General features: G+C 33.7%; 1 protein-coding gene across 3 annotated transcripts; it reads left to right on the top strand.

Annotated features, from left to right (window-relative positions):
- The first annotated feature begins 6,584 nt into the window (after positions 1 to 6,584).
- Positions 6,585 to 10,690, top strand: LOC106429015 (scarecrow-like transcription factor PAT1). Of its 3 annotated transcripts, none has more exons than XM_013869757.3 (3): positions 6,585 to 8,358; positions 8,771 to 9,851; positions 10,046 to 10,690. In XM_013869757.3, exons 2-3 carry the CDS (start codon positions 8,809 to 8,811, stop codon positions 10,494 to 10,496), a joined length of 1,494 nt encoding a protein of 497 aa, XP_013725211.2. In that variant the 5' UTR covers positions 6,585 to 8,358; positions 8,771 to 8,808; the 3' UTR covers positions 10,497 to 10,690. The 3 variants fall into 3 exon arrangements, with proteins under 3 accessions (XP_013725211.2, XP_013725212.2, XP_013725213.2); XM_013869758.3 differs by having other exon boundaries at positions 8,060 to 8,303; XM_013869759.3 differs by having other exon boundaries at positions 8,135 to 8,526.
- Positions 10,691 to 13,696: the final 3,006 nt, after the last annotated feature.

Here is a 13,696-nt window from a genome sequence, read left to right as displayed (position 1 = left end):
CTTAACTTTAAACATTATTTGTTAACGTACAAAAATATACGCTTAAGTTTCCTACTGTGTTTTTTTCTCTCTCTGTAGATTGTCGATACTTGCAACCAATTGTAATCCTTAATTCATTGATGGAAGATTCATAAATTAGATGAATTTTTTTGGTGTGTCTAAGAATTGAGTTGAAGATGAGGAGATTAGTGTAGGATTTGTGTCGCAAGTAAACAACAGTTAAAAAATTGGATGAGAAAATTGATTGTAGGTTTGAAGAAAAATTTTCAACTTCAATGAAGATTGAGAAAAGATCTGTGTTTTCAGCAGAAAAATTAAAAAAGAGAGAGATATAATAGAGATGGAGATTCGGGAAAGAGAGAGAAAGACAATGAATGTTTGGGCATGGATAATATTATCAAGAATGACCAAAAAGTGTACAGTGTAAGATGGTTTTTGAGCGTTTGGGGGTAGTTACCCAATTTCCTTCACTTTTATGTATATTTAGCCAATTATCTCAAATATTTATTGGTGGTTCTTTATTGAAAATGTAATTTTTTTGTTGCAAGGAGATGTTGTTAGAATCGTTAAAAATTGGTAGTTTTATTTACTATGTCTTTTGAAAAATTTATTTGAAATCGAAATAATTACATTTAGGGGCAGTTTCAAGTTTATTATATTTAGAGGCAGTTTCAAGTTTATTATAACATAATAAAGCTATTTCTTCTATTAAAACACTTTCTTCTAACAGCTTCTCTTTTCTCTAAATAAAGTAGTCACTTCGTAGCTAAATAACTGACAAACCAAACTACTATATTAGCATAAATTAACTTCCACCACACACTTTTCTCCTTTCCCAATACACTTTTCCCTAAATCTAACTAAAAGTTAACCAAATAACATTTTGATGCAGAGAATATTTGGACCTATTAATGAATAATATTAATATTTGTAATATATCCAAATATTCCCTGCATCACATTTTTAAATTAATTTTTAATATTACTAATTTTTTTCTCTTTCTCTCTTCTTATCATTTTCTTCTTTTTTTCATGGTTGCAGAAAACTACGACAAGTCTTTTTTTTGTGAAACTTGAAGAGACAGAGATCCATGGTTACAACATCATCATCTTGTCTACAAGCTTTTCTTCTGCCGCAACAGTACCACCTATGTCTCCATCTCGTCTTTGCCTTCTTTCTCGCCGTCGCCTTCGTCACCTCCTTCTCGTCGCCGCCTCGCTTTCATCTCCTCCATCTCTCCCCTTCGTTGCAAAAGCTCGATGAGCAACAATGACCAGTTTTGGTTTTATTGCACATCTGGTCCCTAGACAGTTGAATATATTTATTTCTGACTCATACGTTTCTGATTTGCAATATACCGTTTCAAATTGATTTCACGCTTTTTAATTGTGCAGACCATACTTTTCATAATTATAAAAACGAGTCTTCGAACTTTCTGGATGTTTTCAATTCGGCTCTTAACTTTGCAGGGTGTACATGTGTACAAACCCAAATGTAAATTTAAGGTTCATATTAGGGTGTACATGGTAGAACATACAAAATATTAAGTTACATCTGCGTATACATGTACACCTCATATGGTGTACACTACTATATTGTATAATATTTCTTATATGTACACAAAGCAAAACATATTTAAAAAGCATAAACTAATGTGCATGTATATAACTTGAGACGTAACCAGTGTGATACAAATATACATATTCAAATATGGATAGCTTGACACATAGACACATTGTACACGTAGATAAACATGCAACATAGTACATATGTACACATATGCAACATAGTACATATGTACACACTCATATGTGTATACCACCACATTGTGTACACGTGGATAAACATGCAACATAGTACATATGTACACACTCATATGTGTATACCACCACATTGTGCACCTCTACTGTTATCACTTTCCATTATATGCACACAAATCAAAATCAATTCTCAATACAAAGAGTATCACTTGCAAACAAAATTCTCACCCATGCACACATGTGTTATATGTGCACACATGTGTTATATGTGCACACATGTACACATCTTCCATTTATTTTTGTAAACATGTATACTATTATCATGGTTGATTGTACGTGGTTGATTGTACATTGTTAATTGTATATGACTATACACCATATGTCATGCATTAAAATATGGAGAACTATGCTTACAGAAGATTGATCGATTGTGTACATTGTATAGTGAAAATTTAAGGTTCATATTAGGATTTACATGCTAGAACATAAAAAATATTAAAAGAAAAGAAAATATAAAAATATTGATTTTTGTAAAAAACAAAATTAGTCACAATGAAATTTTCTGAAACAAAATTCGTACTAGGCATTGCTCTGGGTGATGTAACGATTTCAATCTTTTGTTTGTCTTTGTAATCACTATTATTCTCTAAGTTAACTCCGCGTACACATATACACCTCATCAGGTGTACACTACTATATCTTATAATCTTTCTTATATGTACACAAATCAAAACATATTTCAAAAACATAAACTAGTGTGCATGTATATAACTTGATACATTTGGTAGCGTGATACAAATATACATATTCAAATATGGATAGCTTGATACATTGCCACATTGTACACGTGGATAAACATGAAACATAGTACACATGTGCACACTTATTTGTGTACACCACCACATTGTGCACACTTATTTGTGTACACAACCACATTGTGCACGTTATCACTTCCATTATATGTACACACCACCACATTTAACCATTTACATTGCATTTGTGTGTTAATTTTGTGTCTGCATACCAATTTGAATAAAGTAGGGGTTAACTTTGCTCATTTGGAAGTTTGTACGAAATTGGAAAGTAACTTTGCAAAACAAGAAGTTTTAAGGCCAAATTGTAAATATTCTAAATCTAAAGGACCAGTTGTGCAAATATTAAAAACTTGATTTGGGAATGGATATGTTCATGGTTTCAGGCGCTCATGGAGGAAGGCAGACAGAGGTTTATGAGTCACCAACTTGAAAACGCGGAGGAAGACGAACCGCGAGGGTGAGGAGAGTGACGACCTAGCACTGACGGGGACGACTAGAGCGTGTCTCCGACGAGAGCTTGTCCTTGACGAGAGCTTGCCGACTTCCTCTTCGTCACATGGAACAACGAGAATGTAGAAATAAGTCGGAGATGGAGGAAGATCGCGGTTCACCAGAGGCTCAGCGACTGGGCTCTAGTGGTTCATGCCACACAGCGGAGGAGAAGCTTGAAAAAAAAAAAGATTTACGGTGGAGATCGTGATTTACAGGAGACTCAGCGGCAGAGCTCTATCGGTTCATGCTACATCGCCAAGGAGGAGCTTCGAGATTGACTGTTCCGATGGGTATATACGGCGGAGATGTACTTTAGATTAAAAGTAAAAGTCAACCACCTAACTAAATCAGATTAAATCTTCTTCCGGATCAACCACTGATTTTTAAATTTCAAAAAGCTAACCAAATGAAAACTACCTAACTAAAACTTAATTCACCAGTTACGCTTTGTTAGGGCAATTTGAGTCTTTTCACTCAAAAACTACCCAAATAGCAGCAACTCTCTTAAAATGTTAATAAAACATGTAAACTGACCTAGAGTGTAAATGACTCTTTGAAATCTGGTCAATGTTATACAACAAAGAAAATTTCAAAAACAAAAATTTGGAATTTCTTCAACAAGATGATAACCAAATATAAATGGTATTGCGTAAGGAGAAGGAAGATGAGCCGGAAGAAAGATTCTTTAGATTTTAATCTTTGTGTTGTAATGTTTTTTTTTTTAATTTTAACTTTGCATTTGATTGTGTTTCTAGTATTTGATATCTTGCATATTTGCATTGTTTTAAGTTTCCATTTTGTACATAATGATCATATAGAATAAGAGTTTAACATCTTAAGGATCCATATTGCATTCATATGTCCTAATCAGGTAGTGGAGTGTCCTATGGAGTAATTGGAAGTGTTTAGAAGCATTATGGCTCAAGAAGAAACGGAAAATGATGTTAGTTTGAGTTCAAGCGAGCACAACTCGGGTTGAGCCAACGCAGGTTCCATTACCCGCGTCAAGGCGTCGAGAAGAACAGAATGAAGAACTCCAACGCGGCTTGGAGCGACGCGGGGTCGAGTACCCGCTCGCACGATCTAGAAGAATCATCGGAAATCCAGCGCGGGGAGGATGACGCGGGTTGATGTCGATCGTCTCAACCCGCGTCACGAAGAGAAGGGACTGAGGAGTCACGCGGGACGGAGCCACGCGGGATCGACTACCCGCGCGCATGACGAGAGAGTAGCCTTGACAGTCTGACGCGGGACGAAGGCCGCGGGTTCCATTACCCGCGCGCATGACGGAGAAGATCGACGACCATCCGACGCGGGTGGTGTGACGCAGGGTATGCCCAGTCGCTCCAACCCGAGTCGATATTTATCCTAAGCCGAATTTTAATGTTTTTAAGGGCTTTTAAGACTTTCTAATGGAAACCATTAGGTTTTCCAAGGGCTTTTAAGACTTTCTAATCCCAAAGTTGGGATCTTATCTTGTTTTCTCTATCTAATCACAAAGAACTTTTAGGTGAAAGATCTTATCTTGATCATTTTCCCTTGTGATTGTTTGATTATTGGGATCACTAATCATGATTAGCACCAAATCATCATTGATTCTTGGGCTCATCATGAAGAGTAGTGAGTAGTCATCCTTGGATTCATGGGTTAGGGAGACTAAGGGTGATTAAGCTAGATCTAAGGTGTTTTAGTATAGATCCATCTTGTTCCTTGCTAGTAGAGTGCTTTTAATGCAATTCTAGAGTTGGTCTCTCTAAAGTTGAGCTCTAGGCATTTCATGCCTGAAAGATGTTTGATGAAATGCATGAACCAACTCTCCTAAGCTTTTAACATTATTTACCAAAGAGATTTGTTGTTAAAGGTGTTAAGATGGCTAGTAGACTTGATATTAATGATTACTTAGATAACATTCAACCAAAAAGATTTGATGCTTGAGTTATCTTAGTAAATGAACATTCATCTAGAGATAGAGTTTGTTTAGGATGATGTCTAGGTCTAAGGTAGATAGATTGGTTGAAAGTTAACATCTTTAGATTGAAACTTGATCACCCAAGGTCAATTCCTTTAGCCCATGAGTTCTCTTATCCTATAAGAAAGAAAGCTTTGTCCTTTATTGCATTTTAGTATCATTCTAGTTAAAAAATCATCTCACCAATTGATAGCACTTAGATTAAGCATGGTCTTGCATTTCCTTTGCTTTAGGATCACTTAGAACTTGTTTGACATCCTTTATTCTACAACATTTGATTACAAGCCTTGAAACTCCTATCATCAGTATTTTCTATACTATTATTGTAATTTTACAAAGAATACAAATTGTGGGACGCATAATAATTTTCTTTGTGGACATTCAATTTACAGTAGAACATCTATAAATTAATAATGTTGAGACTTTAAAATTTTATTAATTTATAGAGATATTAATTTACAAAAGTTTTCTTATTTAGATTTTCTATTTTAAGATATATTTGGTGTATAGAGATTATTTTTATTTTTTTTTTAAATTTGACATTTATATTAATTATATTATATTATTTGTTGTATTAATATATATTGCATAGAACTTAAATGTGGTTTTAAATATAATATTACTAAATCTCATCAAAAATATATGAAGTGTTAAGAAAATATAAAGATAATTCTTTTGTAAATATAAAACAAATAATATAATAATAACTTCTTACTTATATGTATATATATATATATAAATTATTAATTTATAATTTTATTGGGACCATATATATATATATATATATATATATTTTGTTCCTATCTTCTAAGATTAAGTGGTAGGTGAGTATGAATCGTTTCGACGAGACGCTATGTCTGGCTGGGTCTGATCTATATGAGAAAAAACGAGTACCGCTATTCTTTGCCTCCTTAGCAAGAGAATCTGCATACAAATTCTTAATCTTGGGTATGCGGGTGATACTGAAATCCGAAAAACCATCTTTTAGAAGACGGAAAGAGACTAGCTCGGAAGCAAATACCGGCTAGTCAGCATGGCTATCTATCATGTGCACTAAGTCGGAACAATCCGTCTTGATGTGAACTGCAGTACAATGGAAACTTTCGTAGGCAAGACATCGCCCAAATGAATCCTTCCATCTCAGCATGGAGGGTTGATAGGCTCTTTCGACATATATTTATATAGAATTTCCTAAATAATTATTATCTTATTATTTGATCGATTTGTGTCAAATTTTGAAACGGTCAAAGTTGGGACCTGCAAATTTATTAATTTATAAAAATTATTAATTTATACAGGTTTTACTGTATTACTAGTTTGACAAACTTACATTACGATCATATTTTCACAAAAAAAAGAGAAGGATTACAATCACATACGCTTGCGTTTTCGTTTTTGTTTGAATACTTTTTTTTTGAATGTTTAGGGTTCAATGTAAAGTAACAGTGGATCTTCTTTTCGCTGATAAAGTTAACTAGCTAAGCTAGGAAAAGAAGAATGAAAAGGAGTTAGCATTGAGTTTTCTTTAAGTTCAAATGTCATGAACATACACATTAATAATTTTAGCAAAAAGAAAACATACACATTAATTAATATATATACATATTCATGACTCCATCCTTATCGAAAAAATATACATTCATGACTCCATGGATGAAGTTTAGAAAAAGACAAAAAGATAGATTTCGTGTATGTAATTCCAAGTTTCTAAACGCAATCGGTATCAATGTTTTTGTAAAAAAGTGATATCTCCACCCGTTTTCATAATGGAAGGGCTGTAAAAAAAGAAAAGAATAAAGAACGGCAAGAGGGAGTTTGTGTTGTGGGGTCTCAGTGACACAACATTCACTTAACAAAAAGGCTAACAAAAGTGATATTCTATAATTTTCTTAATATTTTTATAAATATTTATTTTCAGCTTGAAGTGTTTGGTTTATAAATTTCTTAGAAATTAGAATAATACCTAAAATTTAATGCACAGTCAGGGCTGTTTATATTTCACCACTTTATAGTAGGTCTGGGACAGATCGGATATCCGGACAATTTTAAGATATCCGGATCCGGATCCTTATCCGGCGGATCCGTAATTTTACTATCCTTATCCGGATCCGGGGTTCGCGGATATCCGGGTGTTGGATATCCGGGTGTCGGATATCCTTCTAAAAATTATAATATCTGGCAGATATCCGGATCCGGATTTGGATCATTAAAATAAATAAAAAATAATATTAATATATATAAAATATTAACAATAATTTAAAAATAAAAAAGATATATAATGTTTTTAATTATTTCTATGTATAATATTACAAAATTTACATAAAATTTATATATAGTATTATAAAAATAAAAATTTATTAAATAAAATTAATTAGTTTTTATATATAGATATTACTATTTTTGAAATAATTATTAATCAAATTTACGGATCCGGATATCTGGACTAAAAAATCAAGATATCCGGATCCAGATTCGGCTTTGATGGATTTAACATTTTACTATCCGGATCCGGATTCGGCCTCTCCGGATATCCGGATTTTCGGATCGGATCCGGATCGGATCTCGGATCGAATCCGGATCGGATCTCGGATCGAATCCGGATCGGATCTCGGATCGAATCCGGATCTCGGATAAAAGTCCCATGCCTACTTTATAGTGTATTTTTAACGTATTTTTCCTTATTGATATATATATCGGTTCTGATGGTCATAAAATGTTATCCCAAAATTTAAATAAAAATAATTCAATCTTACAAATGCATGAAAGAGAGTCAAAATCAACATAGCTGTGTTTTGCACAGTCGTGTGTGGCATGGTAGTACAACTTAGCTGTGTGTTTATACACTGTCTTCTTTCTCTACGCGGTCAACATTCTTTGACTTTGATTTTCCATGGTGTTCTAGTCTTCTTGCTTATTGAAAACCAACTAGTTTGTTTTTCTATATGTATTATTGTATTAAAACTAAATATATCTTTCCTCACCTTTTTCCTTATAAAATATATTCGAAATTCTTAGTTGAAAAAAACGGATTTAGACAAAAATTGGATGGGGGACATGTATCTTGTGGATCAGCGAGGGTTAATAAATAAAATGGTGTGGTGGTGGTCGGGACGTGTTTGAGTGTTATAATCGTAAATAACACGCCTGATTGAGATTCTACACTCTCTCTCTATGATAAGAAGAGTGACTTGTGTTTCAAAGTCATTCCCATGTGCCTTGTCTCCGACAACTTTATCTCTCATCTGGCTCATGCCTCTGGTTCACATGGTACTTCTTCAAGATTCACTATTTTTTTAAGGATTTTCATCTCAGAAAAAGTCAGGTGGGTACTACAAAGATTAGATCTTTCTTCACACGAGCAGTTCTGTTTGATTTTTAATTCCTCTGTTTTTCTAACTGTAATATGATCCTTATAGTCATCACAAATAAGATTCTAAACCTTCTCTCTCTTTCTTGATCCTGTCAGAAAAAATCTTGATTAAATGTGAAGGTATAGTATTTGCTTCCATGTTGAGTTCTTGATCTCGGTTTCTATGAGTAGTTGCAGAAAATATTAGTATGCATAGAATTAAATTACATGTTTTTCACTTATTAGGGTTCCTTACAAATAGAGGGATCAGGTGGATCTGAGTTGCAAAAACTATATGTTAAGTCTTGACATGAGCTTTTCTTGGATAGTTTTAGATGAGTCATGTTTCATTATTATTATTTTTTTTGTACTTGTGGTTGTGCAGATTATTTAAGGTGTGAATCATAAACGTGACAAAAAAAAATGTACAAGCATCCAAGACAAGAGATTGAGGCTTACTCTTTGCCTGCCAACTCTGTTGGGAAACGTAGGTACGTACCGGTTCACAACTCACGTAAACGGTACTGCACGCCAGAGTCATCATCACCCGACTCACCTGCTCACGATGTTATCTCAAACGCTACTGTTTTAGTATCACATAACAACTCTGCATACGAAGATACGTCTGGCTCTTGTGTGACGGATGATTTTAATGACAAGATAAAGGAACTCGAAACGGTGATGATGGGGCCTGACTCATTGGACTTGGTCCTAGATTACAACGACTCCTTTGATTCCACGTCGTGTCAAGAGACTAATAGCTGGAGATCAACTCTAGAGGCCGTCTCTAGACGTGACCTAAGAGCTGATCTTGTTTCATGTGCAAAAGCTATGTCTGAGAACGATCTTATGATGGCACGTTCGATGATGGAGAAGCTGCGTCTGATGGTCTCGGTTTCTGGTGAGCCTATTGAACGTTTGGGAGCTTACTTACTAGAAGGCCTAGTGGCTCAGTTATCTTCATCTGGTAGTTCCATATACAAATCACTTAACCAGTGCCCTGAACCCGCAAGCACCGACCTGCTCTCTTACATGCACATACTCTATGAGGTTTGTCCTTACTTCAAGTTCGGATACATGTCAGCAAATGGTGCCATTGCTGAAGCCATGAAGGAAGAAAACAGAGTTCACATTATTGATTTCCAAATAGGTCAAGGGAGTCAATGGGTTACTCTTATCCAGGCTTTTGCAGCTAGGCCTGGTGGGCCTCCTCGGATACGGATAACGGGTATTGATGATACAACTTCAGCTTATGCTCGTGGAGGTGGCTTAAGTATTGTAGGGAACAGGCTCGCTAAGCTTGCTAAGCAGTTCAAAGTTCCGTTTGAGTTCAATTCGGTTTCAGTGTCAGTGTCCGAGGTTAAACCTAAGAACCTCGGAGTCCGACCAGGGGAAGCTCTAGCCGTCAACTTTGCCTTTGTGCTTCATCATATGCCTGACGAAAGCGTGAGCACCGAGAATCACCGGTACAGTTTCTTTCTTGAAATTTGTTAGAAACATAAAGTGTGTTAAGTTAGATGGACTTCCGATAATTTGACAATTTCCCTGATATATTATTTATGATCCATTCCAACTTTCGATGTGGGATGTGGGACGATGTACCTAATAGAATGATTCTAGTGTGTTTACATTCCCTTGACTTGAGTATATTTTTGTGCAGCGACCGGTTACTGAGAATGGTGAAGAGCTTGTCTCCCAAAGTGGTGACTCTAGTGGAGCAAGAATCTAACACAAACACAGCCGCTTTCTTCCCCAGGTTCAAGGAGACAATGGACTACTATGACGCCATGTTCGAGTCAATAGATGTGACTCTCCCAAGGAATCACAAACAGAGGATTAACGTGGAGCAGCATTGTCTAGCAAGAGATGTAGTGAACATCATTGCATGTGAAGGAGCTGATAGGGTTGAGCGGCACGAGCTGCTAGGGAAATGGAGGTCACGGTTTGGGATGGCCGGTTTCACTCCTTACCCGTTGAGTCCCCTTGTGAACTCCACTATTAGAAGTCTACTCAGGAACTATTCGGACAAGTATAGGCTGGAAGAAAGAGATGGAGCCTTGTATCTTGGTTGGATGAAACGAGATTTGGTCGCCTCGTGTGCATGGAAATGACACGGAGAAGAGTCTTTATTGTAACCGTAATCAAAGTGTGTCTACTTGTATGCAGTTCAGTTGCTCATTTGAATCTTCAAAAACATTAGAAGAATCTCATGTCCGTCTACTTCTAGAAACCATTGCATGGCAGAACATGTCTGAAATACTAGTTCAGGCATTTTGTGGACACATCAGTAACAATTTATTTACTATATGAGTGTACTCAAACCCCAAAATTAAGACATGATAAAAATAGAGTAATTGCACTCTACACACAAGGATTATAGGAAAATTAGGTAAACACACACATATAGCATTTTTTTAGTTTATGTCGAAATATCTATGACCATTTTACCTCTACTTTATACACGATTGACCTATTTTTTGGCATTGATTCTATCTAACTTTGGGGGTGTTCAATTCGTATATAGGTTTGGTTTCGGTTCGGTTTTTCGGTATTTTGGTTAGTAAAATGTAACTACCATTCTAAACCCATATTTACTTCGGTTCGGTTCGGTTTATATACAGTCGATTTTCGGTTTATTCGGCTTTATACCAAAACATAATTATTTAGTTTGAGATCATATTATAAAAATTTTAGAGTCATATTGTCATCCAGTCATTTATTAAAAAAACATTATATTTCAAATAAAAGAACAAAAAAATAAATACGCTTATACCTTCAGATGAAATAATCAAATCTAGAATTAAAATCGAAGCTCGAAATTTTAAAAATAAAAATAAAAAACAAAAGAGAAGTATGAAAGAAAAGTTTTTCCACTCTTCCATATTTAGTGTTCATCAAAGTCATGCTTCTTCGAGTGAAACTCTGTTTGTTTATAAATAAGAAAAAAGTTGTGAAGAATTTTTTCTAGTTATTATCCATGAAATTTATAACCTTCACTTCAATTTAATCAATGCTAAAAAAAAGTAAAATGGTTAAGAGAAGAAGACTAAGAAAATAAGAATCCTCGGTTGCGATGAATTTTTATTTAATTATATTTTAAGTGTTTTTCAAATTAGGATTCTTTATTACTATAAAAAATATGGTAATAATTATTAACAAAAGAATAACTTATATAACAAATAGATAGATTTTCATGTGACGTTATAAAATATGAACATATTTACATGTTTCTACTTTTGTTCAGTTTTGTTCGGTTTATTCGGTTTAATATGGTATATACCAAACCACACCATATTGTCTATTTCGGTTCGGTTTGGCACGGTTCGGTTTTACCATATTGGACATGCCTAAACTTAATATCTCCATTTTTACAAAAAAAAAGAAAAGAAAAGAATTACGGGGTCTCCTCTCTCTATCTTTCAACCTATGATCTGCGTTTGGCAGTCCGAGAAATGTATCTGTTTGAGGAGGCTTTCTTTTAATCTCGTTGTCTTATCGATGGATCTGCTCCATGTGGCTCCGGATGATCTTGATCATCGGTGTAGATCTAATCTTAAGATCTGGCCAGCATTTTGGGGTGGTTCTGTTTTTTCCCTTCTTCCTGGCTGAAATCTCTTCTCTGATTGATTCCATCTTCTACAGATTTTGTGTTCTATCCTTCTAATGGATCTTTATTCCCGGTTTCAAGCTTCCTTTCTCCATTGTTGGTCATCTTTTGATTCAGTCAAGTTTCGTTCCCCTTCAAGTCTTGCTTCTCAAGATGAGATTGGCCTGGTTTTGGATCGGCTCGCTCCATGTCTCTTCTCAAGAGATTGGCTTTCTTATTGTCCAAGTCGTTCCTTATTGATATTGCCTCTTCCGGATGATTGATCATGGCCATGGTTCCTGTTCCTGCAATTGTTCAGCCTTTTCTGGTGTTTAGAAGCTATAAGTTCATGGTTTAAACTGTCTGTGCTTATTCACTATTGGAGGAGTCTGTTATCTTTGTGATACTTGGTATCTCTCTCTCGAAGTTGCTTGGAGTAAAGCTTGGTGGTACTAGGATGATCTTCCATTGTTGGGCTTTAGATAGTGATTCAATTCAGTTATGTTGGTTTGTAATCAGTTTGTTTTTGATTTCATTTGATTTGAGAAGATGTTACAGCATAAATATCAAGTGATTTGATAGATAAAACGATCTACTACCTAGTTATGAACCAATTAACAGAGAGTTCTAAACTTTATAAATTGTGATTTTTATAGCTGTTTAACTTGTTAAGAATACTCTTTACGTGCTAAATATAATATTGAAAGTTTCCAACAATTTAATTTGATACAACAAAGATTTTAGCCATGTATAAGTTTAAGTAAACCTTTTAATTAGCTTTAAATTTCATTTTATGACTACTACCATAAATTATAGCATATAACAATTTTAACATACATTTACATGCATATTTTAATTAATATTTAAGATTTCCTGGTAACCCGCCAACTTATATAATAACATAAACTAGACCCTGAGCACGGATATGAATTTTCAGTTTTTAATTATTTATTTTATTAAATGATGTATTTGTAATATTCGTTCATATTATATTCATTACGTAAATATTTTTTTTTTTGCATCTTAAACTATCTATTTTTTTACGAATGTGTGATATCATATAAAAAATAAAAAAAAATGAGAATAGAGTTAATTAGATAATTTTAAAAACAGAAATTTTTCTTTCGTGTGCGATATCATATAAATAATGATCCGCCCAGTTAACAAAAATCATTATTATTTTATGTGTAATTTTTTTTATTTTGACCATTTTCTTAAAATTATATTAAATTTTACATATTTTAATTATAATATTTTTATATCTTTACCTTTTTATTTGAAATGCAACTCAATATTTTTTTAACAATTATAACAAAATATTTAAAAAATATTTTTAGAATTTGTTTGAAAAATATGAAAATTACATTTTAAATTAAAATTATCCTAAAATATGATAAGTTTTGATGTAAATGAAAACTCAAATTGTGTCAAAAATAATGATATTCAATGATAATAACAATTTTAATTGATTATTTTTTAAAAAATACATTTACAAAAATATTGTTTGAAATAAAAGTCATTAATCTTTCAAATATAAAATAAAAAGATTATAATTAAATAATAAAAAATATAAATAAAAACCATAAATTTAGCAAATGACAATTGAGTTACATTATGCTAAAATTTTCTTTCTAATAATTTATCAAATGACAAATGAGTTATGAGCAAATAATACCATATAATTTTTAAAAACATAGTCATTCTTAAATATTTTTTGAATAAATA

Source organism: Brassica napus, chromosome C2 (genome assembly GCF_020379485.1).
Source record: "Brassica napus cultivar Da-Ae chromosome C2, Da-Ae, whole genome shotgun sequence".
Lineage (NCBI taxonomy): Eukaryota > Viridiplantae > Streptophyta > Magnoliopsida > Brassicales > Brassicaceae > Brassica > Brassica napus.
This window is presented reverse-complemented; position numbering and strand designations above follow the sequence as displayed.

Excerpts from the sequence above, each read along its gene's own strand:
- LOC106429015 (XM_013869757.3), top strand. The coding sequence starts at position 8,809 with ATGTACAAGCATCCAAGACAAGAGATTGAGGCTTACTCTTTGCCTGCC. Across the intron at positions 9,852-10,045 it reads GTGAGCACCGAGAATCACCG|CGACCGGTTACTGAGAATGG; the intron begins GTACAGTTTCTT and ends ATTTTTGTGCAG.